Below are 24,859 nucleotides of genomic sequence, written 5' to 3' on the forward strand. Positions count from 1 at the left end.
TGTTCAATTATTAGATTGGAAAAATAAGTATTACAAATGGCAATTTAAAATCATTCAAAGTGGGTACACGACACATACCAGCAATATCAAAAATAATGCTATAAACCAGACAGCCTGTCTATACTGTATGGCTCCTATAGTAAATTCAATCTTATTATGATAAACTGTGTTTAGTGTGATAGTGAAGCACTGCATGTGACAGCGTGACAGGCATTCTCAGAGCGTGTGTGGCTGATATTACAAGCAGGTCTAAAAATATCCCAGTACTCCTGCAAACACCAACGTAAAATTTAGTTGGTTGCCAACAAACCTTCGGAGACTAGGACTTTCACTGAAGATTTTACAGATAAGACTGGAGTTGCCCGTTCATTGGGATATTTGATAGTGACGAAGGTGCTTTAAAACCTCTCAATTTGTCATTGCAATGTCATTTCTGTCTGTATGCCTATAGTTTAGGATGTGTCTGTTGATCTATGCGGACTGCAGTGACATGAGTATTGAGGTTCGTGGTGTTTCTTTTTTATTTGTCTGTAGGAATGGAAGACGTCGATAGATGTGAGGAGCAGCTTATTGAGTATGCCATTCGAGAGAGTATTCGAGATGTATCAATAGACAGGTATTCGGAAAATGGAGAGGATTACATGAATGTATTATTCGCACATCCCGCAAAAAAGTTTGTCACCTCTCCCTGACTTAGTTTACTCATATCTCAACAGCATACCAACAGTCAGTGGTGACTATCTGAGGATAGTGACTGCCATCGAGCAAGGTAGGACTACCCCTCACCGACCGTGCCTTTCAAACTGCCCAAGCCCAACCCTTGCTCTTAAGCCATTAACCCTAACCCGAGCTTTATGTCCACATCAGGGTTCAAACCTAACCCTAGCCATAACGCTAGCCATAACCCTAATGTAGGGTTCTGTGTGGTGTCTCTCCCTAGGTGATGTGTGTACCCTGCAGGAGCTGTCTGGGTTGCAGGCTTTCACAGAGAGGGACAGCAGAGGGTGGCTTCCCCTACACAGAGCCGCTGTGCAGTCCCAGGAACAGGTCTTGGATCAGGTCCTGCTGGGTGAGAGGCCCACATACCACCAACAGTACCTCACAACTAGTACCTTAAATATCAGTAGTCACTTACAGTACTGCTTCTATAACACTCTGCTACTGGGATATACTAATGAATCACCTAAGACGTGTTTAATTCCCATTACTTTTGTGTGTGTGTGACCCTGCAGCTTCCTGTGATGTGACTGTGGATGATGTGACTGCAGACGGTGACACAGCGTTGATTCTGGCTGCTCAGGAGGGTCTGCTGGAGAACATCAGGACTCTACTGCAGCATGGAGCGTCTCCACACAAAACCAACAGCCTGAACGAGTCCCCACTGCTGCTCGGTAACACACACACACACACACACACACACACACACACACACACACACACACACACACACACACACACACACACACACACACACACACACACACACACACACACACACACACACACACACACACACACTGTACTATACTATACTGTATTCAAGCACTGTTCTATGTTGTCAATCAAGGATGCATGTGCTGTTTTGTTATGTGTTGTCCTGTGTTGATGTGTGTTAGCGGTGAGACAGGGATCATATGACATGGTGTCCACTCTGATCATTTGTGGGGCCTTCGTGGAACAGGTGTGTCTGAAGAAGTGGATGGCCATTCACGAGGCAGCCAAGGTGAGATCGAGTTACACCTGTAGTCTTGTTTATATTTCTTCTTCAGCTATCTCCCCTATCATCAAGGTGCTGGAATGCCATTAAAAGAAACAATATTTTATTGTAATTCCCTTCTCCTTAAAAAGTGTGCGTTATCTTGCCAGGTGGGCTGCAGTGCCATCCTGGTGCTTCTGCTGAGACATGGGGCCAAGGTGACAGCTGTAGATGGGCACAATGTCACCCCGCTGGGCATCGCAGCAGAGTACGCCCACGTGGAGGTCCTGGATATACTCATAAAGAACGGTACGAGCCAATCAGAGGCCTTAGATTTTCCTTGATGAATAATGTAAACATTTTACATTTATTGTCATACCAAAAGGCAAATAAACATTCTCGAAGAAAATCCAAAAACACAATTACAAGGAACTGAAAAATAGTTAAATGTAAATATCCGTTATTCATAAATATTTGGCTTGAACAGAAGACTACACAGGACTAGAGTAGGGTTAATCGTCCTCCTTTCCCACCAGGTGGCGACGTGAACGCCCAGGCATATAACGGAGACACTGTTCTGTACGATGCAGCCGGCTCAGGGAACATGGACTGCATATACCTCCTCCTGCAAGCTGGAGCCAACCCTAACATAGCCAGTCTGGCCTGCCAGCTGCCCATACACAGAGCTGCCTATGAGGGACACATCCTGTGAGTGGATGACTCTTACTACGTGGTCCTCTGTAGCTCAGCTGGTAGATCATGTGGGTTTCAATTCCAAGGATGTAAACTATCCCGTATGTAAAATGTATTCACATATGACTGTAAATTGCTTTGTATGAAAGTGTCTGCTAAATGGCATATATTACTAACAGTCTAGAACAAGGATGTCTATAACAACTACTGGAAAGCATGCCGGTCTTTGTGGAAATCAATTGATCAAGATATGTATTTGGCTAGAGAGTTATCGGATTATCCAGTTCTTAGAAAGTGTTGTCCCTGAGGAATGATCCATCCCTGGGTCTAGAAGCAGTTGTTCAGTTCAAAGTCCAGATCTTATTTCAACAACATAATCAACAGCGCTGGTATAATCAACAATCTGAAATATGATGTTTTGGTTTGTCCAAGTGCTCTGAGGACCTTCATCCCCATCACAACTAAGAGAGCCATCCGTCTGTCTGGCCAGAGCCCAGTCCACTCCGCAGCAGATGGCGGCCATGTTGACTGTCTGGAGCTGCTCATAGAGAAAGGCTTCGATGTCAACGCTCAGCTGGACACACACATCTCAGGTACAATCCATGGACACACACAAACCAGGTAGTACAATTGGGCACACTCATGGACACACAATCTCTTTTATAAGGGAGACCTGTCCAAGAGGAAGGTGCTTGTAACTCCAGAGTTGTGAGGTTGATTCCTGTGTGGGCCAATGGGGGCCCCCTGGAGGTCAAGGCCCCTGGGTACGTTCCCTTCATGCTGTCTAGACTAACTTACCAATCTAAAAAATGTTAGCTGACATGGGCTAATTGAATGACTGACAGTGACTGACATAAGAGAAAAACTGCCGATGCACAAACACATTTCAAAATGGCACATTGTGAATTCTACTATTCTAACTCTCAACCCCGACTGAGTTCCTAGTGGCAGGGGTCCCTAAGAAACGGCTTATGTCGCTTATGCCTGAGGCCAACCCTGCATATAGGCTTCTGATTATACATGTTTTAACTGTAAGATGGTTTGGATAAGAATGAAATAAAATGGATAAATTGAGCATGTTGTTATTACTGTGTTACCAGAGAACTACGGGGACATGAGGCGGAGTCCGCTCTACTTCGCCGTATCCAACAGTGATCTCACCTGCACAGAGATGCTGCTGGCTGCCGGCGCCAAAACTGACCTGGACCCGCTACGCTGCTTCCTGGTGGCTGTACGCGCTGGGAGGTATGAGACCGTATCTGTATGGGTAACTCAAGACCGTGTTAAGACCTCAAGACTGTGTTAGAACTAAGCCTACAGCAGGTGTTAACTTTGGGATAACGCAAGTATTCATGTCTCCCTTCAGAAAAGTTATTCCTTACTTGAGATGTTTCACAAACGACCTCTGCAATACAGTGGCTTGCGGAAGTATTCACCCCCCTTGGCATTTTTCCTATTTCTTGACTTACAACCTGGAATTAAAATTGATTTTTTGGGGGGTTCGTATCATTTGATTGATACAACATGTCTACCACTTTGAAGATGCAAAATCTTTTTTATTGTGAAACAAACAAGAAATAAGAAAAAAAACTGCAAACTTGAGCGTGCATAGCTATTCACCCCCCCAAAGTCAATACTTTGTAGAGCCACCTTTTGCAGCAATTACAGCTGCAAGTCTCTTGGGGTATAAACTTGGCACATCTAGCCACTGGGATTTTTGCCCATTTTTCAAGACAGAACTGCTCCAGCTCCTTCGAGTTGGATGAGTTCCGTGGGGGAACAGCAATCTTGAAGTCTGGGATTTTTGCCCATTTTTCAAGACAGAACTGCTCCAGCTCCTTCGAGTTGGATGAGTTCCGTGGGGGAACAGCAATCTTGAAGTCATACCACAGATTCTCAATTGGATTGAGGTCTGGGCTTTGACTAGGCAATTCCAAGACTTTTAAATGTTTTTCCCTTAAACCATTCAAGTATTGCTTTAGCAGTATGCTTAGGGTCATTGTCCTGCTGGAAGGTGAACCTCCATCCCAGTCTCAAATCTCTGGAAAACTGAAACAGGTTTCCCCTCAAGAATTTCCCTGTATTTAGCGCCATCCATCATTCCTTCAATTCTGACCAGTTTCACAGTCCCTGCCGATGAAAAACACTCCCACAGCATGATGCTGCCACCACCATGCTTCACTGTGGGGATGGTGTTCTCGGGGTGATGAAAGGTTTTCACCAGAAAGAGCATTTTCCTTGATGGCCAAAAAGCTCAATATTAGTCTCATATGTCCAGAGTACCTTCTTCCATATGTTTGGGTAGTCTCCCACATGCCTTTTGGCAAACACCAAACGTGTTTGCTTATTTTTTTCTTTAAGCAATGGCTTTATTCTGGCCAGTCTTCTGTAAAGCCCAGCTCTGTGGAGTGTACGGCTTAAAGTGGTCCTAAGGACAGATACTCCAATCTCCGCTGTGGAGCTTTGCAGCTCCTTCAGGGTCATCTTTGGCCTCTTTGTTGCCTCTCTGATTAATGCCCTCCTTGCCTGGTCCGTGATTTTTGTTCGGCGGCCCTCTCTTGGCAGGTTTGTTGTGGTGCCATATTCTTTCCATTTTTTTATAATGGATTTAATGGTGCACCGTGGGATGTTCAAAGTTTCAGATATTTTTTTATAACTCAACCCTGATCTGTACTTCTCCAAAACTTTGTCCCTGACCTGTTTGGAGAGCTCTGTGCCACTTGCTTGGTGGTGCCCCTTGCTTAGTGGTGTTGCAGACTCTGGGGCCTTTCAGAACAGGTGTACCATATACTGAGATCATGTGACAGATCATGTGACACTTAGATTGCACACAGGTGGACTTTATTTAACTAATTATGTGACTTCTGAAGGTAATTGGTTGCACCAGATCTTGTTTAGGAGCTTCATAGCAAAGGGGGTGAATACATACTGTATGCACTTTTCCGTTTTAATTTTTTCAGAATTTTTTTAAACAAGTTATATTTCCCATTTCACTTCACCAATTTAAACTATTCTGTGTATGTCCATTACATTAAATCCAAATAAAAATCTATTTAAATTACAGGCTGTAATGCATCAAAATAGGAAAAACGCCACGGGGGATGAATACTTTTGCAAGGCACTGTAGCTACAGTGCATTTGGAAAGTATTCAGACCACTTGACTTTTTTCACATGTTGTTATGTTACAGCCTTATTCTAAAATTGATTAAATTGTCGTCCCCCCCCCCCACAATCTACACACAATACCAGATAATGACAAAGCAAAATCTTGTTTTTAGACATTTTTGCAAATGTATTAAAAATAAAAAACTGACATATCACAATTACATAAGTAATTTACTCAGTACTTTGTTGAAGCACCTTTGGCACCGAATTACAGCCTCGGGTCTTCTTGGGTATGACGCTACAAGCTTGGCACACCTGTATTTGGGGAGTTTCTCCCATTCTTCTCTGCATATCTTTGCAAACTCTGTCAGGTTGAATGTGGAGCGTCGCTGCACAACTATTTTCAGGTCTCTCCAGTGATGTTAGATTGGGTTCAAGTCCGGGCTCTGGCTGGACCACTCAAGGACATTCAGAGACTTGTCCTGAAGCCACTCCTGTATTGTCTTGGCTATGTGCTTAGGGCCGTTGTCCTGTTGGAAGGCGAACCTTCGCCTCAGTCTGAGGTCCTGAGCGTTCTGGAGCAGGTTTTCATCAAGGATCTCTCTTTGCTCCGTTAATCTTTCCCTCGATCCTGACCCGTCTCCAGTCCCTGCCGCTGAAAAACATCCCCACAGCATGACGCTACCACCACCATGCTTCAACATAGGGATGGTACCAGATTTCATCCAGACGTTACGCTTGGCATTCAGGCCAAAGAGTTCAATCTTGGTTTCATCAGACCAGGGAATCTTATTTCTCATGGTCTGAGAGTCCTTTAGGTGCCTTTTGGCAAATTCCAAGTGGGCTGTCATGTGACTTTTACTGAGGAGTGGCTTCCATCTGGCCATAAAGGCCTGATTGGTGGAGTGCTGCAGAGATGGTTGTCTTTCTGGAAGGTTCTCCCATCTCCACAGAGGAACTCTGGAGCTCTGTCAAAGTGACCATTGGGTTCTTGGTCACCTCCCTGATCACAGCCCTTCTCGCCCGATTGCTCAGTTTGGTTGGGCGTCCAGCTCTAGGAAGATTCTTGGTGGATCCAAATTTCTTCCATTTCATAATGATGGAGGCCACTGTGTTCTTGGGGACCTTCAATGCTGCAGAAATATGTTGGTACCCTTCCTCAGATCTGTGAGTCGAAATAATCCTGTCTCGGAACTCTACGGACAATTCTTTTGACCTAATGGCTTGTTTTTTTCTCTGACAGGCACCGTCAACTGTGGGACCTTATATAGACAGGTGTTTGCCTTTCCAAATTACGTCCAATCAATTGCATTTACCACAGGTGGACTCCAATGAAGTTGTAGAAACAGCTCAAGGATGATCAATGGAAACAGGATGCACCCGAGCTCAATTTCGAGACTCATAGCAAAGGGTCTGAATACTTATGTAAATAAGGTATTTCTGTTTTTTAATTTATATATAAATTGGCAACCAAAAAAAATGTAATCTGTTTTTGCTTTGTCTTTATGGGGTATTGTGTGTAGATTGATGAGGATTTAAAAAAATATATATTTTAATACATAACAAAATGTGGAAAAAGTCAAGGAGTCTGAATACTTTCCGAATGCACTGTTTAAATGAAACTGAATGGAACACAGCAGTGACGTCACCAACTTCTATCTATTGGAACAGTTTGTTGGCTCCCATGCTAGGTCCCATGAATTGTTTTCCCAACTTCTGCTTGTAATGATGACGTTGTCTTAACCTTTTATCTTCAACCTAGCTCCCATGTATTGCCTACTTCCTGGTCTCTCTTCTATGACATCACCTTTCTAACCCTATCCCATCCGAGCCCAGGTATGAGCTGGTGCGTCTGCTATTGTCCAGGGGTGCCGAGGTCAACTGCTACTTCAGAATGATCAGTGACACACTGTTTCCCACCGCGTTGCAGTACTGTCTCAGAGATCACATGATTCTGCGCCTGCTGCTCAACAACGGCTACGACGTAGACAAGTGCTTCATGTGTAACCACAGCAACAGACAGGATATGGACTGCGACTCCTGGGTCGACTACCAAAATAACCATAGAAGAACTTTATTTTATAACCAGGACTGCAGAGCCTCGGTAAGTCCTGTAGGCCTATTCCTGGTCTATTCCAGTACAACAGGAGTAGGCCCCCAATCTTTGATTTAGAATAAAGGAAGTAGACAAGTCCTGGTTCTGGAGGGAGGCAGGTTCTGTATTTTTGTTCTGGGCCGGAACAAAAGCCTGCACACAATGTGGTCTTCTATGACCATGGTTGGCAGCGAATGATGTAGAATGTGTTGGTCTAACTTAGAACATAACAGCAAGTCCAGTTCCAATGTTTGTCCTTCTGATGTCAGTCTCGCTATCCTGTTCGCTCTCTGCTCCAGTTCTGTGAAATCATCTCCCTGTCGTCGGTGGTCAACCTGGCGGGGAGTGTGGTACAGATGCTTCTGGACTACATCAGACACCCACGTATCTGCCCCAACCTCCTACGGGTCCTGGAAAAACAGAAAGAGTGGCCAGACATCTGTGACATTCTGGGTAAGGCAGCATCATTGCTAATAAGCATAATCCACGTCCTCTTATAATCACAAATACAATAATAGTGGACAAAAAACTGTGTTAATGCAAATACTGAAATATCTTACAGATCAACTCGCCATCATCATAAACAGAATAAACAGACTTTGTGTGTGTGTGTGTGTGTGTGTGTGTGTGTGTGTGTGTGTGTGTGTGTGTGTGTGTGTGTGTGTGTGTGTGTGTGTGTGTGTGTGTGTGTGTGTGTGTGTGTGTGTGTGTGTGTGTGTGTGTGTGTGTACCCGTCCATGTGTGTGTATCCCCAGACAACCCGCGGTCCCTGCAGCACCAGTGTCGTTTGGTCATTAGGAGACGGATGACCCCTAGAAGACTGAATGACCCTCAGGTCATGGCTGCCGTACCGTTCCCCCCGACACTCAAACACTACCTCACCTACAGGGAGTACGATGAGTATGGTGGGTTGGCAGCCACACACTCATAACTGGACTATATCAATGAAAACATATTTCAAATAAAAAAATGATCCTGTTCTGTACATAACTGATCTATCACATAATGCTTTAGCTCATATACTTATGCGTATATGAAGTATGGCAAGTGTACTTGTGATGTAATATTTGTAATAACTACAATTATTTTCACACTGATTTATGCTCTCTGAATAGCCTGAATAGTCCTTACCATAGTACTACTACTTCTACTAGACTGCATACATTAGACAGCACAGCTGTGAAACATGGTTCAGTACATGTAGTGTGATCTGCTCCTCAAGATCTCCTCATGGGAAAAGCAGGTCAGGACTAAAAATAACTCTCTGAGAGCTCATTCAGTTTATACATGGAGCTAAACACTCACTGGACACTGGTCTGAATGACTCTGCTGCAATGGACTGTTGACTTTTACAGTGACCCTGACACCTACCTGACTCATTAGACCAGGGCTTGAATCTAGAGAGATCTAGATCTAGACATCCATATTATACCCTCAAGGTTCTGTGAGTTAGTTGTGGAGCTCTGGATCTGAGACTGTGTTGTCACTAGCCCTGTTTATACCTGGTGCTAACATGGATTCTTTGTCCTGATCTTGTCCACATTCTGATTGTGCCCACATTTTTAGACAGGTGTAGACGATTAAAAGACGCATTGTGATTTGATTGTGATCAGATTTCCCTGACAACCTCCAGAGGTAGTCAGGCGTTCAAGTGTAGACAGATCTGGACAGTGAAACCATTTAAATCATCATTATCCCGCCCTCTATCCTTGACAAGTGACTTAAGGCGTCAATGTGAGTCTTAAAATAAGTAAATACATATTATTTTGAAAGAATGTCTGAAAATGTGAATGTTGACAAGATCAGGACAGGATGCATGTTTGCACCAGGTATAAACAAGGCTACTGAGGCCTGTTGGGTGTCCTACAAAGCAGAATCAATGAGTTAGCCAGCTAACTTGGATAAACAACCAGAAATAACTATACCTTTTCTGGTTTATTATGAAAGCTTAACTTAGATACTGTGTGTGTTTTTGGAAGTTGAATCAATTAGACCATTCCAAGCTTATCTTTCTAAAACAAATAAGAAGTTACTTCCGAATATTTAGGAGTTAACTGGCTAACTCAATGATCCTGCTTTGTAGTGCAACCCTCAGCTCAACTCTCCCTGGCACACAGAGAGGGTATGAGCCAGATCTCCTAACATTCCCCAAATACATGTTAGGATTTTGGCCGTTTTCCCAACGTCGAGTAACCCTAAAATACTATTTGGTGGTAATGTTACAATCAGCATCCACACACATGACTATAGTCCTATGCCGTGCCTGGTATCCTCCACTCCAACCAAGCCTTTACAGTAGCTGAACAATTACTGTATTCTGAAATCATATAGTTTATTTAACTACACAAGTCAGTTAAGGACAAATTATTTTTTTCAATGATGGCCTAGGAACAGTGACTAAACTGACTTAACTGCCTTGCTCAGAATTACATATTTTTACCTTGTCAGCTCAGGGAATTGATCTTGCGGTTACTAGTCCAACGCTATAACCACTAGGCTATCTGCCTCCCCAGTGAAATGTTTAAAATGAAGAACACCCCAGGTAACTGACTGAACCAAACGTGGGTTCTGTTGTTGTGAAGGCACAGCTAGCAGAGGGTAGACAAGAGTAGCATGGTCCAATGTAGAATTATGTTGAGAGAGTTCTAGTGTTGCAAGACTGTTGTTGTCATCTGAACAGCAGCATTCCTGCCCTGTCAACACCAGCCTGCCGCTCAGAGACACAGTGGAGTGGAAACTGTGTTCCTACCCACTAGTCATACCATAGACCAGGGATCTCCAACCCTGTTCCTGGAGAGCTGACCTCTTGTAGGCTTTTGCTCTAATCCCAGTTTTATCTAACCTGATTCAGCTTATCAACCAGCTAATTATTAGAATCCTGTGAGCTAGATTTGTTACATGGTATTTTGTTAGGATCCCCAAAGCAACAGCTACTCCTCCTGGGGTCCACACAAAACATGAAACATGACATAATACAGAACATTAATAAACAGCTCAGGGAACTACATACATTTGAAAAATGTCACACATACTGAAGCCTAGATATCAATACATACATACAAAATATCTACGTCAAATAGGGGAGAGGCGTTATGCCGTGAGGTGTTGCTTTATCTGTTTTTTGAAACCAGGTTTGCTGTTCATTTGAGCAATATGAAATAGAAAGGAGGTCCGTGCAATAACGGTTCTATATAATATTGTACGCTTTCTTGAATTTGTTCTGGATTTGGGGACTGTGAAAAGACCCCTGTGTGTAAATTGACTGCGCAAACAATTTTGAATTTTCAACACTTTAATGTTTCTTATAAAAATAAGTGATGCAGTCAGTCTCTCCTCATCTCTTAGCCAAGAGAGACTGGCATACATACTATTTATATTAGCCCTCTGATTACAATGAAGAGCAACACGTGCCGCTCTGTTCTGGGCCAGCTGCAGCTTAACTAGGTCTTTTGCAGCATTTGACCACATGACTGGACAATAATCAGGATAAGACAAAACTAGAGTCTGCAGGACTTGCTTATTGGAGTATGGTGTCAAAAAAGCAGAGCAACATTTTATCATGGACAGACCTGTCCCCATCTTTACAACCATTGAATCTATATGTTTTGACCATGACAGTTTACAATCTAAGGTAACACCAAGTAATTTAGTCTCCTCAACTTGTTCAACAGCCACACAATTCATTCCTAGATTCAGCTGAGGTCTAGTGCTTAGGGAATGATTTGTACCAAATACAATGCTCTTAGTTTTAGAGATGTTCAGGATCAGTTTATTACTGGCCACCCATTCCTAAACTGACTGCAACTCCTTGTTAAGGGTTTAAGTAACTTCATTAGCTGTGGTTGCTGACACGTATATGGTTGAATCATCAGCATACATGGACACACAGGCTTTGTTTAATGCCAGTGGCAGGTCATGGGTAAAAATAGAAAACAGTAGAGGGCCTAGAGAGCTGCCCTGCGGTACACCACACCCTACATGTTTGACATTAGAGAGATTTCCATTAAATAAAACCCTTTGAGTTCTATTAGATAGATAGCTCTGAATAAAATATATGTCAGGGGTTGAAAAGCCATAAAACATCAGTTTTGTCAACAACAGGTCATGGTCAATAATATTAAAGGCTGCACTGAAATCTAACAGTATGCTGAAAGTCTGTTGTCAATTTGTTTACTAGGAAATCGCCTCGTATTTGGTCAAACACCATTTTTTCAACTGTTTGCTAAGAGCTGGCATCAAGCTGATAGGTCTGCTGTTAGAACCAGGCTGCTTTACCACTCTTGGGTAGAGGAATGAACTTGGCTTCCCTCCAGTCCTGAGGATGAACACCTTCCTCTAGACTCAGATTAAAGATATGACAGATAGGAGTGGCGATAGTCAGCTACCATCCTCAGTAGCTTTCCATCTAAGTTGTCAATGCCAGGAGGTTTGTCATTATTGATCGAAAACAAAACATTTTCCACCTCTCTCACACTAACTTCAAATTTCAAAATTCAAATTTACAATGCTTTTCTTTCATTATTTGATGCATAAATATGATGTTTCACTGTTCGTTGTTGGCATTTCCTGCCAAAGTTTGCCCACTTTGTACTCATTAAAATAATTGGCAACGTCAAATGGTTTTGTGATGAATAAGCCATCTAGATTAGGGTTGAAGTGAAAACCTACAGGACGGTAGCTCTCCAGGAACAGGGTTGGAGAACCCTGCCATAGACCTCTCTGGTCACACCAAAGAGAATACTGTGAGTACTATGAGTACTACAAGTCTTTGGTCATCTACCTAAACAGCCTGGCCTCAGAACCATATGAAACATACTTACGCATTTTTTAGCACCTCCAAGACATATGATACCTACAAATGGTCTAGTTACTTGAGACAGAAACAAAAGTAGGGAATTTGTTCAAGGAGGATGGGTGAGAGTAATCTGCAACCATCTAGCATTCCAAAGGTTGTGCGTTTGAGCTAATGGCAGAGACAACTGTAGGATTTTAGCTAATTACTCCCCTAATCCTTAACCTTAACTTAACCCAATTCACCTAACCTCCTACTTAAATTTGCCTAACCTTTGTCATTAATTCACCTAACCACCAACTTAAATTCTCCCCATAATTCTCCTCTGTTGACAAGACGCAACAAGCAACCTGGTCTCAGAGAAAGAAGTATAATACTTTAATGATTATCATCCAATTCATATATTATTGTACGACTGGGTAAGACATATCCCACTTGGCACAAACTGGTTTAATCAATGTTGTTTCAATGTAATAGTAGACGTATTGTGACGTGGAATGTCGTGGACAATACATTGGATATAAAAAGAGTAATCAACGTCAATTGTTGTTTTGAGGGTTGAAATTTCAACCACTGGATGATGCCATCATGGTAACCAAATTTCAACATAGACAAGCCTTTTATAAAAATATGTTGAATTTGATTTGTACCTTTATAACAACTTCAGATCTTTAACGTAATATCCACTATCAGAAAGAAAAAAAACATGCTGGGTAGCACCTCCTACTGGAGAATTGATCTATCTACAGCTACCTACTTTTGGTCTCCCAGCCAGGGTTTTAACCAAGCTGATCCCTGCTTAGCTATTTGTAACTAACTATTACCATTGTGCTATCGTGAGAGTGATTGTTGAAAATTCGCCACTTAAAAATGAAATACTGTAGATTCACTGTTGCTATCGAAGTCATTCAAGGGTAGGTTTAAAAGAGCAAATGAAATTGAAGTATACTTTATCACTCATAGATCATTAGTGATGCTTTTCATTGATATTTGTTCGGTCAAAACAGTAGGATAACTAAACAGTCCATTCTGTTTTTTCCCCCTCCTTTTCTTTCAATAGCTTTGTCACAACGTCAGTCAATGTCCCCTCGGGGGTTATGGATTATGCAGTGTTACTTAAAAATAACATTCTAATAGAAAATGGTAGCTAGTGGCTATTTAGGCCTATATAGCATTTGCAGTCATCAACAGCTAATGTTTCAATTCAACGCAGAATTCAACAAAAAATAGACAATTTAATAGGCTTAGCATTTCAACCTCTGGTGATTTGAAATGTAGTGATATTGAATTGTGTTTGGTTGTCAACGCAACCAAATATCAACATTTGAAGGAGATGTATATTTTGCTTGGACAGTTTCATTTGTGCCACTGAATTAGTCAGGCTTTAATTCCAGTTTATCTATAAATTAATAATTGATATGTGTAATGATTTTTATGAATAATGACTAAATGATGTATACATTTAACGTAGAACTATAACTAACAGAATCCTACCCTGTCACTGTATGATTGTATGAAATTTATTCAGAATCATAAATCTAAATCCGATGTGTGTAGTTTTAGTCAGAATTAGAACAAGGACTTTTTGTTCCTTTTTAGTATGTAAGCAGGGTGCAAGTGTGAAACAAAGGATAAGAGGAGCTATCGACAGACAAGCTGTACCACTGTGTTCCTTACAGGACATTCTGTCCCCACCCAGGGAGGGGAGAAACCTTGGGCTTGTAGTAGATTGTATAACAGGTGGCAGGCAATGTAGAGTGGGGAGAACAAGTATTTGATACACTGCCGATTTTGCAGGTTTTCCTACTTACAAAGCATGTAGAGGTCTGTAATTTTTTATCATAGGTACACTTCAACTGTGAGTGACAAAATCTAAAACAAAAATCCAGAAAATCACATTGTATGATTTTTAAGTAATTCATTTGCATTTTATTGCATGACATAAGTATTTGATACATCAGAAAAGCAGAACTTAATATTTGGTACAGCAACCTTTGTTTGCAATTACAGAGATCACACGTTTCCTGTAGTTCTTGACCAGGTTTGCACACACTGCAGCAGGGATTATGGACCACTCCTCCATACAGACCTTCTCCAGATCCTTCAGGTTTCGAGGCTGTCGCTGGGCAACACGGACTTTCAGCTCCCTCCAAAGATTTTCTATTGGGTTCAGGTCTGGAGACTGGCTAGGCCACTCCAGGACCTTGAGATGCTTCAACTCCTTAGTTGCCCTGGCTGTGTGTTTCGGGTCGTTGTCATGCTGGAAGACCCAGCCACGACCCATCTTCAATGCTCTTACCGAGGGAAGGAGGTTGTTGGCCAAGATCTCGCGATACATGACCCCATCCATCCTCCCCTCAATATGGTGTAGTCGTCCTGTCCCCTTTGCAGAAAAGCATCCCCAAAGAATGATGTTTCCACCTCCATGCTTCACGGTTGGGATGGTGTTCTTGGGGTTGTACTCATCCTTCTTCTTCCTCCAAACACGGCGAGTGGAGTTTAGACCAAAAAGCTCTATTTTTGTCTCATCAGACCACATGACCTTCTCCCATTCCTCCTCTGGATCATCCAGATGGTCATTGGCAAACTTCAGACGGGCCTGGACATGCGCTGGCTTGAGCAGGGGGACCTTGCGTGCGCTGCAGGATTTTAATCCATGACGGCGTAGTGTGTTACTAATGGTTTTCTTTGAGACGGTGGTCCCAGCTCTCTTCAGGTCATTGACCAGGTCATTGACCAGGTCCTGCCGTGTAGTTCTGGGCTGATCCCTCACCTTCCTCATGATCATTGATGCCCCACGAGGTGAGATCCTGCATGGAGCCCCAGACCGAGTGTGATTGACCGTCATCTTGAACTTCTTCCATTTTCTAATAATTGAGCCAACAGTTGTTGCCTTCTCACCAAGCTGCTTGCCTATTGTCCTGTAGCCCATCCCAGCCTTGTGCAGGTCTACAATTTTATCCCTGATGTCCTTACACCGCTCTCTGGTCTTGGCCATTGTGGAGAGGTTGGAGTCTGTTTGATTGAGTGTGTGGACAGGTGTCTTTTATACAGGTAACGAGTTCAAACAGGTGCAGTTAATACAGGTAATGAGTGGAGAACAGGAGGGCTTCTTAAAGAAAAACTAACAGGTCTGTGAGAGCCGGAATTCTTACTGGTTGGTAGGTGATCAAATACTTATGTCATGCAATAAAATGCAAATTAGGTGGTTGATAAGGGAATTATATGCTTAATGGTAATGATTAAAATATTCCACCCTGAAACCATATAATTGTATGAAATTTATTAGAATCATAAATGTATAATCTGATGATGTGTGTAGTTTTAGTCAGAATTAGAACAAGGACCTTTTGTTCCTTCTTAGTATGTAAGCAGGGTGCAAATGTGAAACTGTCACGGCCGTCAAAGGAAGTAGACCAAAGCGCAGCGTGGTGAGCGTACATATTCCTTTTTTTTAGGATGACGCCGACAAAAACAATAAACAATACAAAAACAACCGTGAAGCTTAAGGCTATAGTGCCACAAACAAAGACAACTTCCCACACTGAAAGGAGGGAAAGGGCTACCCAAGTATGGTTCCCAATCAGAGACAACGATAGACAGCTGTCCCTGATTGAGAACCATACCCGGCCAAAACATAGAAATACAAAATCATAGAAAACAAAAACATAGAATGCCCACCCCAAATCACACCCTGACCAAACCAAATAGAGACATAAAAAGGCTCTCTAAGGTCAGGGCGTGACAGTAACAAATGATTAGAGGAGCTATCGACAGACAAGTTGTACTACTGTGTCCCTTACAGGACATTCTGTCTCCACCCGTGGAGGGGAGAAACTGTTAGGCTTGCAGAAGATTATGAAACATGTTGCAGATTAAAGAAACAATGTATCTGTGTAGTGGAAAAACACCGACTGTCTGAGCAAGGCGTAGCTTAAGATTTGAACTTGTTTGTGCGTGTTATAAAGACTGTTTGCATTTTTGACTTTAGAGCGCTCTTGTGAATAAACATTCTGACTATTGTAAACTGGGACTCTTGTCTGTTTCATTCAACCAGAATCGTACAAACTCTGGGTTGCAGACTGAGTAGTTTAATTGAAGTTCAGTTTAAGAACATTGAGAACAAAATTCTCGTAACAGTGGTACATGTACAGTATAAGAAGACAGCATATAGTCATTACAAGCAGTGTAGTTCAGCCAAAAATACATTTTGAGTGGAGTACAGCACAGAGTAGCAGCAGATCATCAACCCAGTTATGAAGCGGGACTAGACCATTTATCCAGTATCGGCTGCCATATTTCTATTGGACTTCTATTGGAGGTATTGTATTGAATCTTTTCCGTATGTATTACATTCCCTGAATCCCGTAACCACATTTCAAAGGTAGGTACAGTCTCCAATTTCCAAAATTGCAATATGAGCCTTTTGGCTAATAAAGTACAAAGAGACACAGCCTTCCCCTCCTGGTTAATCCCATCAACTGTACCAAACAGAGCGATCAATGGGTCTGGGGCTATAACTGCTTCTTGACACATTGCCCGCTCACCCAAAAGAAACAGGAGGAAACGCCGTACACCTGGCGACCGTGTAAGTGTGCATTGCGCCCGGCCGACCACAGGAGTCGCTAGAGCGCAATGGGACAAGAACATCCCTGCCGGCCAAACCCTCCCCTAACCCGGACGACGCTGGGTCAATTGTGCGTCGCCCAATGGGTCTCCCGGTCGCTGCCGGCTGCGACAGAGCCTGGACTCAAACCAGGCTCTCTAGTGGCACAGCTAGCACTGCAATGCAGTACCTTAGACCACTGCGCCACTCGGGAGACTTTGGCTGTCTTTTTGATTGGGTGAATATAAATTGTAATCTCATTGATCAACGCCTCAACCAAATATTACCCAATTATCCACGCTGAAATGACATTGTGTGCCCAGTGGGATGACACTATACGTCCTCTAATTTGTAAGATTTGTACGACCGCTGCTCCATTCATAATGGTCTGTAACCTAATGTTACATAGCACATCATACTAAACGGAGTGTCACAGATTTACATACAGAATAATATGAATTTCCCTGACACCACGTTGACCTAAAGCCCATCCTCCATCCTCCTCACTCATAGTAGCCCCTCTCTGTGTGTCATTACACAATTCAATACACTTTATTATCCCCAAGGGAAAAATGCAGTGGACACACAATTCTGCTGTACATAGAAATAGATGCACAGAAAGGTATCATAGGCTCCACATCATTGCCCATTGTCTAAAACAGTATGCACACATCATGCATCTACACACGTCAAACCCATTTTGGATATCTGGAATTAGCAACCTACAACAACAAGCCCTTTACCCAAAGAGAGTTATGACCCTAGCCTGGCTGACGCAACCCACGTGACCCAGAGCAGGGAGAGCTGTGACACGCTAGTCTGCAAAAGAAGCCGTTGGTTAATGCAGTATTCGCTCAGAAATTGAGCGACGGGTTTGATTGGTTCGCTCAAATGTTGTTTTTTTCCTCTGGGATTGAGGCCTCTTTGCTTGGATTGGAGAATCCAACCGTTGTAATGGGAGGGGGACGGCGCTCTGGGCCTGTGTGTGGCTGTGCCTATGGGTGTTTGAGTGAGACAGACACAGAGGTGAACCAACCAGTAAAAGCACAGTCCCCTTCATTATCGACACATCGTGCCCACAACTTCAAAGAGCCATTCCTGACTTTGAGGACTTTGAGAGTTAGGTGTTAGCCAGACTATTATCACTCAGGCTCATTAGAAGATTTAGACTGACAGAACGGAAGAGCTTCTACAAAGCTCCATAGATAAACAGACCGTTTTTTGTTCCCCAACTAAATACAATTGTTCATTCAGTCAGACAGAGTGGTGATGTATAAAGAGGTCTGATTAAAAGCCCAAAGCCAGCAGTGTATAGCAGAGAGAGATAGAGAACATCCCACTGCCTTGTCTGCCAGCTCTCAGAAAAGCTCCTCCGCTCTACTCTGACAAGCCTAAAATGATAACTTAACCCTCTTTTAAATAAGCCCACGGTCGCAATCGTCTATTGTCATTCCCAGTATTTCAGGAACCATTGTACTAAATGAAAGCCCACTAAAAGATACAGCTCTACTTCCACATTTATTGCTATATTAGTCTGCTCCATAGAAACATGTTACCATAGAAACCATGTTATCTTTAGTAGTTAATCCCACGGGATGGCCAGTGGTGTCTCGCAGCAATGTCGAGTAGTGATAGACACTTGAGAAGTGACAATTTCAATACGGCTTACTTCACTCTGTTGCCTATGAAATAAACAACCACTCTTGTCCTTACTAGAGGCATATCTGAAATTACACCGTATTTCTTATGCAGTGCACTACAATTGAACAGAGCCACTTAGGGAAAAGTGTACTATTTGAGACAACATTTATACCATGGCGTGTGTCTCTGTGTGTCTCTGTGTGTCTCTGTGTGTCTCTGTGTGTCTCTGAGTCTAAATGTCTTTCTATGTCTGTGGGTTTCTCTGTGTGTGATGTGATGTCCCTCTGTGTGTAAACACGTGTTTTAATGTTGCTATGTGTCTCTGTATGTCGGCCGCTGTGTTTCTGTTTGTTGTTATGTGCCTCTATGACTCGCTCTCTGTCTCTCTTGGGTCCCGGTTGGGCTTTTTTTGGCCACGAACAATGTGGCCGCTGCTGGGATCCGCTGACAGGCCTGACCAGGGCCGCTCTGCACTCTGAGCTCACATGCTTTTTGTGGCTCTAGTCTATCTCTCTGAGCAGCGCCTCCCAAAAAAAGCACTGTGCATCATGGTCCAACGCTTTGTTGCACTCCACTGATCCCTCTCTTAAGGCTTCTGCAGCAGCTGGAGAGATTAGAAGAGAGGAGAACAGGACACACACTCACACACACACTCAACACACACACCACCGACACAGACACCCCAGCCCGGCCCTTTGCACACACACCACTGGTACTGTTCTCACTGAAGCAGTAGAGGACAAACAGATCAGGCTGAGACTGAACTTGACTGGACCCACACCTCCAGAAAGACTCCACTCTGACCGGAAACCTATCCCAGAAAGATCCCACCCTGATCGGACTCGTACGGCACGCATAGCCCCATCTACCTGGAGCCCAGCCCAGAGGCCAACCTCTTCAGCAATGAACAGTTTTGGTTACCGTCGGGAGTTGAGTAAGTATGAGGATGTGGATGAGGATGAACTACTGGCTTCTCTCAGCCCAGAGGAGCTAGCAGAGCTGGAGATGGAGCTGGCAGACATAGACCCTGATGCCAACGTGCCCATCGGCCTGAGACAGAGAGACCAGACGGAGAAGACCCCCACTGGCACCTTCAGTAGAGACTCTCTGTTGAAGTACTGGGAGAAGGAGACCAAGAGGATACTGGAGGATGAGAGAGGGGAAGCCAGCAGCCCCAAACAGGTCAGTGATCAGGAGAGAGTCTGAACTCAGCTAGCTTGCTGCTCTCAGATCTTTATGGATAACCTTAAATTACGTTTGACCAATGAAGAAGCTTAATTATTCAATAATGATCACTTTCTGGTATAATGGAGAACCAGTTAGGACCGTCTAGGTCTAACTTCAGACATAATACAGTTAAAAGAGAACATGGCCATGTGTCTGAGTCAGATTAATGAGAGATTTACACCTTATGTCTAAACAGGATGACGATGATGATGCCGAAAAGAGTGAGGAAGAATGCGTGACAGAAAGCAACAGCGAAGCAGAGGAGAAGGATGACGAGAACAAGAAAGAAAATGAAGATTATGAAAAGGAAGAGGAGGAAGAAGAAGAGGAGGAGGAGAGTGAGGAAGAGGAAGCTGAAACAGAGGATGAGGAGGATGAAGAGGATGATAAAGAGGAGCCAGAAGAGAAGAGGCCTAAAGCAGCGACCCCAAAGGATTCTGGTCCTCCATCACCGCTGTCAGTCGTCATCTCCTCCCCTAGCCTCCTGAGACCCCCAAGGGTGGAGCCTATGAGACTAACCCCGCCCCCACCTCCACTTGACCCCAACGCCGACGGTAACCCAATAGTTGTAGACGAGGCCCTGGAAAGAGTCCTTAATAACGACCCTGAGCTCAAAGAGATCAACCTCAACAACATCGAGGACATCTCACAGGACACTCTAATCCAGTTTGCTGAGGCACTGCGCTCCAACACACATGTGCGTGTCTTTAGCCTGGCCAACACGCATGCTGACGACCCCGTGGCGCTGGCCATTGCCAAGACGCTGTGCGAAAACACCTCCATCATCAGCCTGAACATCGAGTCCAACTATGTGACAGGGAAAGGGGTTCTGGCCATGGTCCAGGCTCTGCCTAGCAATAGCACCCTGACTGAGCTACGCTTCCATAACCAGAGACACATGTGTGGAGGACAGGTCAGTCAGTCTGGACTTGGTATTCAATATTGATGCTGCTGCTCAACACACATTTTCAGGCAATGGTAAAAGCACAACCTCACGATCCCAATTCCCCCCCCCCCTCTCTCTCTCTCTCTCTTTGTCTGTCTGTCTGTCTGTCTGTCTGTCTGTCTGTCTGTCTGTCTGTCTGTCTGTCTGTCTGTCTGTCTGTCTGTCTGTCTGTCTGTCTGTCTGTCTGTCTGTCTGTCTGTCTGTCTGTCTGTCAGGTGGAGATGGAGATGGTGAAGGTTCTAAGGGAGAACCACACCCTGATCAAGCTGGGTTACCAGTTCCACCTGCCAGGCCCCCGGATGAGCATGACAGGCATCCTGACCCGTAACATGGACCGTCAGAGACAGAAACGCCTGCAGGACCAGAGACAGAACCAGCAGGCGGGGCCAGAGGGGGCCGTTAACCCCCGTACGACCGCTCTGTTGAAGGCCACTCCGGGTTCTTCGCCCTATGGTTCCCCTCAGGTGTCTCCTTGGCAATCCCCCAAACTCCCCAAGAAACAGACCCCTCCTGCTCCCCCGCCACCTCCTCCACCTCCTCCCCCACCCCCTCCACTGCCCTGCCAGCCCCCGGCAGAGAAGAAGAAGCCGACTAGGAAGATAGCGGAGGTGATCCGGCTCCACGAGGAGGTCGTTAAGAAGCGAGGGAAAGGGAAGGGGAAGAAGGGGAAGAAAGGATTGAAAGAGACCAACAGTATCTTGAAGGAGCTGAAGAACGCTCTGCGGCCAGTGGCAGAGAACAGAGAACAGGAGTACAGCAGGCCACCCACTCCACTGCGCTCCTCACACGACCAGCTCATGGACTCCATCCGCAACGCTACTGTTCGCTCCCTCAGAAAGGTGAGATTGTGTGTGTGTGTGTGTGTGTGTGTGTGTGTGTGTGTGTGTGTGTGTGTGTGTGTGTGTGTGTGTGTGTGTGTGTGTGTGTGTGTGTGTGTGTGTGTGTGTGTGTGTGTGTGTGTGTGTGTGTGTGTGTGTGTGTGTGAATGTGCGTGTGTGTGTGTGTGTGTGAATGTGCGTGCATGTACATGCACAGCCAATGAGAGTTAACAAGAGTTTAAGGGTTAAATATGGTCAGCTGGTGAGACACCATCTATGAGTGTTCATAGTCTCATACATCATCATTAGGGCCCAGAGTTCTTTTCTGGTCAGGTCACATGGCTATGAAAAACAATTGGCCCTTACCAACATGGAGTCTATTCCAGCTGTATCCTGGGCTGGGTATTCCTGGACAGACACTGTATGCTCCAATTCTTCACCACCAGCCTAACAGCCCTGGAAACTAATTAACGTGTTTCCATCTGGAAAAGTGTCTCTTTCTGTGACATAGCCAGCAGACTGAGACACTATGTCATCTTGGAAAATGTAAAAGAAAACTCATATAAAATGGCTGAGAGAAAGAATCTGGTCTAAACAGTCTAAGATAAATAAGGTTGTGCTTTGAGAACCTTAGGGTGCGTTCTTACAGTCAAAGGGAACACATACCTCCGAGGTCACTCTGACTTAGACAGGTGACGGAGGAACATCGCTATCTGAGTCATCTCCTGTGTTTGACATGTTATTTTACGATGGACGCTGATCATATGACACCTTTCCATCGTCAAGCGCTGTGTTATGTCTGAACAAAGCCAAACACAACACAAGCCATGGTTGAAGTCCCTAACACAGGCAGAGAGAGAGAGAGAGAGAGAGAGAGAGAGAGAGAGAGAGAGAGAGAGAGAGAGAGAGAGAGAGAGAGAGAGAGAGAGAGAGAGAGAGAGAGAGAGAGAGAGATAAAAATAAAGAGATAAAAAGAAAGAGATAAAAAGAGAGAGAGAGAGAGAGAGAGAGAGAGAGAGAGAGAGAGAGAGAGAGAGAGAGAGAGAGAGAGAGAGAGAGAGAGAAAAGAAAGAGATTGAGAGAGAGAGAGAGAGATAAAAAGAAAGAGATTGAGAGAGAGAGAGAGAGATAAAAAGAAAGAGATTGAGAGAGAGAGAGATAAAAAGAAAGAGATTGAGAGAAAGAAGGAGAAAGGAGCGGGAGAGTAGTCTAGTCTCTAATGTTTCTGTGGGCCCATTAATGTGTGGTAACTGCTTGTTATGTTGTTACTGTGGCAAATCCTGGTTGCCCTCAGAAGGCTAGGGTCTAGAGTCTGTGAATGCCTGCCACTTAACTTGAGTTATAAATAGGACTGTTGGACAGCTGCTACGATAAGGGAAACGGGAGAGGCCTCACAGTGCCAGAACGAACTCTGACAACAAAGAGTAAATAAGGAAAGTGCAGAGTCATTTTTGTGATATTTGTGACATTTTGTGATGAGTTTTGCCCAATTTATCACGGAAATGGGCTGACGGGGAAAACATTTGTTGACATGTGGCTTAACTTTATGCTGTAAAAGTGTGGTGATTGGTTACATTTTTTGTGAGACCTTTTTTTGTAGTGTGGTGATCGGACAGTTTTATGCAGTAATATTATGGTGATTTGACTGATATATGCGGTAATAGTGCGGTGATTGATGAAATTTGCAAGCCCTTGCATAATATGTAGGGTATTGTTGATTTTGCAAACAATGTTGCAATCGCAGAATCACAAAATGGAATCTTTTGTTTTCGAGGAACCTAGCATAAGAAAAATCCTGTTTTATTTAACAGAAATCTTTTTTTAAATATTTTTTTAAAATTGCAGGTGGAAGTTCCACAGAGGAAGTTTGTCTTTGTCCCTGATGAAGAGACTAGCTGATCTGAAGACACAGGGAACACCCTGAGACTACTGAGGACACATAAACAATACATTCAGATTGAACTGGAAATTCCTCAGAGAGGATACTGGATATTAACACTGTAATAGCACCTTTACTTTTGGAGAGAAAAAAAAAATATATGAAATTCATGTTATTTTAAATGTATTTACGGTGTATGCTTTGCAGAAAGGCATTTGGTTGTCTACATTTTTGTGATGATTCATGTGTAAATTGTTGTCTAAATCGTTTACTGAGGTAACCTTTTTTTTTGTATAATTGTAAATATTGTATTTGGTGTGTGAGGAATATACTGTATGAATTGAACATGAAGATAAAAGTAACAACACAATGAAGTTTTATGATGTTTTATTACTGCTTAAACCATGTTACTCTCCAAAAGATTCTCTTCAAAATGTAATGTTCAAAAGTTACTTTCCTAATTATTTTGTATAAAAGGTTCTGAGGGCCTCCCTTTAGCCCTCAGAACAGCCTCAATTCGTCGGGATGGACTCTACAAGGTCGAAAGCGTTCCACAGGGATGCTGGCCCATGTTGACCCCAATGCTTCCCACGGTTGTGTCAAGTTGGCTGGATGTCCTTTGGGTGGTGGACCATTTGTGATACACACAGGAAACTGTTGAGCTTGAAAAACCCAGCAGTGTTGCATTTCTTGACACAAACCGCTGTGCCTGGCATCTACTACCAAAACCCGTTGAAAGGCACTTAAATATTTTGTCTTGCATTCACCCTCTGAGTGGCACACATACACAACCCGTCTCAATTGTCTCAAGACTTAAAAATCCACCTTTAACCTGTCTCCTTCCCTTCATCTACACTGACTGAAGTGGATTTAACAGGTGACATCAATAAGGGATCAAAGCTTTCACCTGAATTCATCTGGTCAGTCTATGTCATGGAAAGAGCAGGTGTTCTTAATGTTTTTTATACTCAGTGTATGTAGCAGAGGAACACTTAATACTTCCCCTGTGCATTTGTGTGTCTTGGAAGAGTTCTCTGGTATGGTCCTAAATCCACCCCACATCTGTTAAAAGTAAACACAACACTGAAATGCTTTTGGCAGCAGCAACAACTGTCCTTGATTAACCATCCTAGCTTCCCACATGTAATTGGAAAGGACATCAAACTCCGCAAAATCACAGTTTACCTCAGTTCTACTAAAGAACTGACTTGGAAGGAAACAATATTCACAGTTTTCAGTATTATCAGGTATTATCATCAGGTACTGTATATCTGATCTCTCCCTAATGTGTAAACAGAAAAAAAACACATGGAATCGGATATTTTGAGTTGAGATATGAACCACATCCATATGTGGATCT

General features: G+C 43.6%; 2 protein-coding genes across 2 annotated transcripts; both read left to right on the forward strand.

Moving 5' to 3' along the window:
• Positions 1-276: 276 nt before the first annotated feature.
• Positions 277-16,410, forward strand: LOC139534224 (ankyrin repeat and SOCS box protein 15-like). Its single transcript, XM_071333164.1, has 13 exons — positions 277-393; positions 535-616; positions 717-769; positions 941-1,069; positions 1,233-1,391; positions 1,617-1,723; positions 1,867-2,005; positions 2,233-2,404; positions 2,822-2,982; positions 3,490-3,634; positions 7,332-7,599; positions 7,890-8,043; positions 8,346-16,410. Exons 2-13 carry the CDS (start codon positions 537-539, stop codon positions 8,519-8,521), a joined length of 1,743 nt encoding a protein of 580 aa, XP_071189265.1. The 5' UTR covers positions 277-393; positions 535-536; the 3' UTR covers positions 8,522-16,410.
• A 2,587-nt stretch (positions 16,411-18,997) lies between these two features.
• On the forward strand, positions 18,998-23,869 carry LOC139534225 (leiomodin-2-like). The gene is made up of 4 exons (XM_071333166.1): positions 18,998-19,811; positions 20,053-20,769; positions 21,018-21,641; positions 23,466-23,869. Exons 1-4 carry the CDS (start codon positions 19,533-19,535, stop codon positions 23,517-23,519), a joined length of 1,674 nt encoding a protein of 557 aa, XP_071189267.1. The 5' UTR covers positions 18,998-19,532; the 3' UTR covers positions 23,520-23,869.
• Positions 23,870-24,859: the final 990 nt, after the last annotated feature.

This window comes from Salvelinus alpinus, chromosome 11 (genome assembly GCF_045679555.1).
Source record: "Salvelinus alpinus chromosome 11, SLU_Salpinus.1, whole genome shotgun sequence".
In the NCBI taxonomy this organism is placed as follows: Eukaryota; Metazoa; Chordata; class Actinopteri; order Salmoniformes; family Salmonidae; genus Salvelinus; species Salvelinus alpinus.

Bases quoted from the DNA above. Each gene is read 5' to 3' on its own strand.
- LOC139534225 (XM_071333166.1), top strand. From the start codon at position 19,533: ATGAACAGTTTTGGTTACCGTCGGGAGTTGAGTAAGTATGAGGATGTG. The intron at 20,770-21,017 runs GTCAGTCAGTCT...TCTGTCTGTCAG, and splicing joins GACACATGTGTGGAGGACAG to GTGGAGATGGAGATGGTGAA. The intron at 21,642-23,465 runs GTGAGATTGTGT...TTAAAATTGCAG, and splicing joins CTGTTCGCTCCCTCAGAAAG to GTGGAAGTTCCACAGAGGAA.
- LOC139534224 (XM_071333164.1), top strand. From the start codon at position 537: ATGGAAGACGTCGATAGATGTGAGGAGCAGCTTATTGAGTATGCCATT. The intron at 2,405-2,821 runs GTGAGTGGATGA...GGTTTGTCCAAG, and splicing joins GCCTATGAGGGACACATCCT to TGCTCTGAGGACCTTCATCC. The intron at 7,600-7,889 runs GTAAGTCCTGTA...TCTCTGCTCCAG, and splicing joins ACCAGGACTGCAGAGCCTCG to TTCTGTGAAATCATCTCCCT.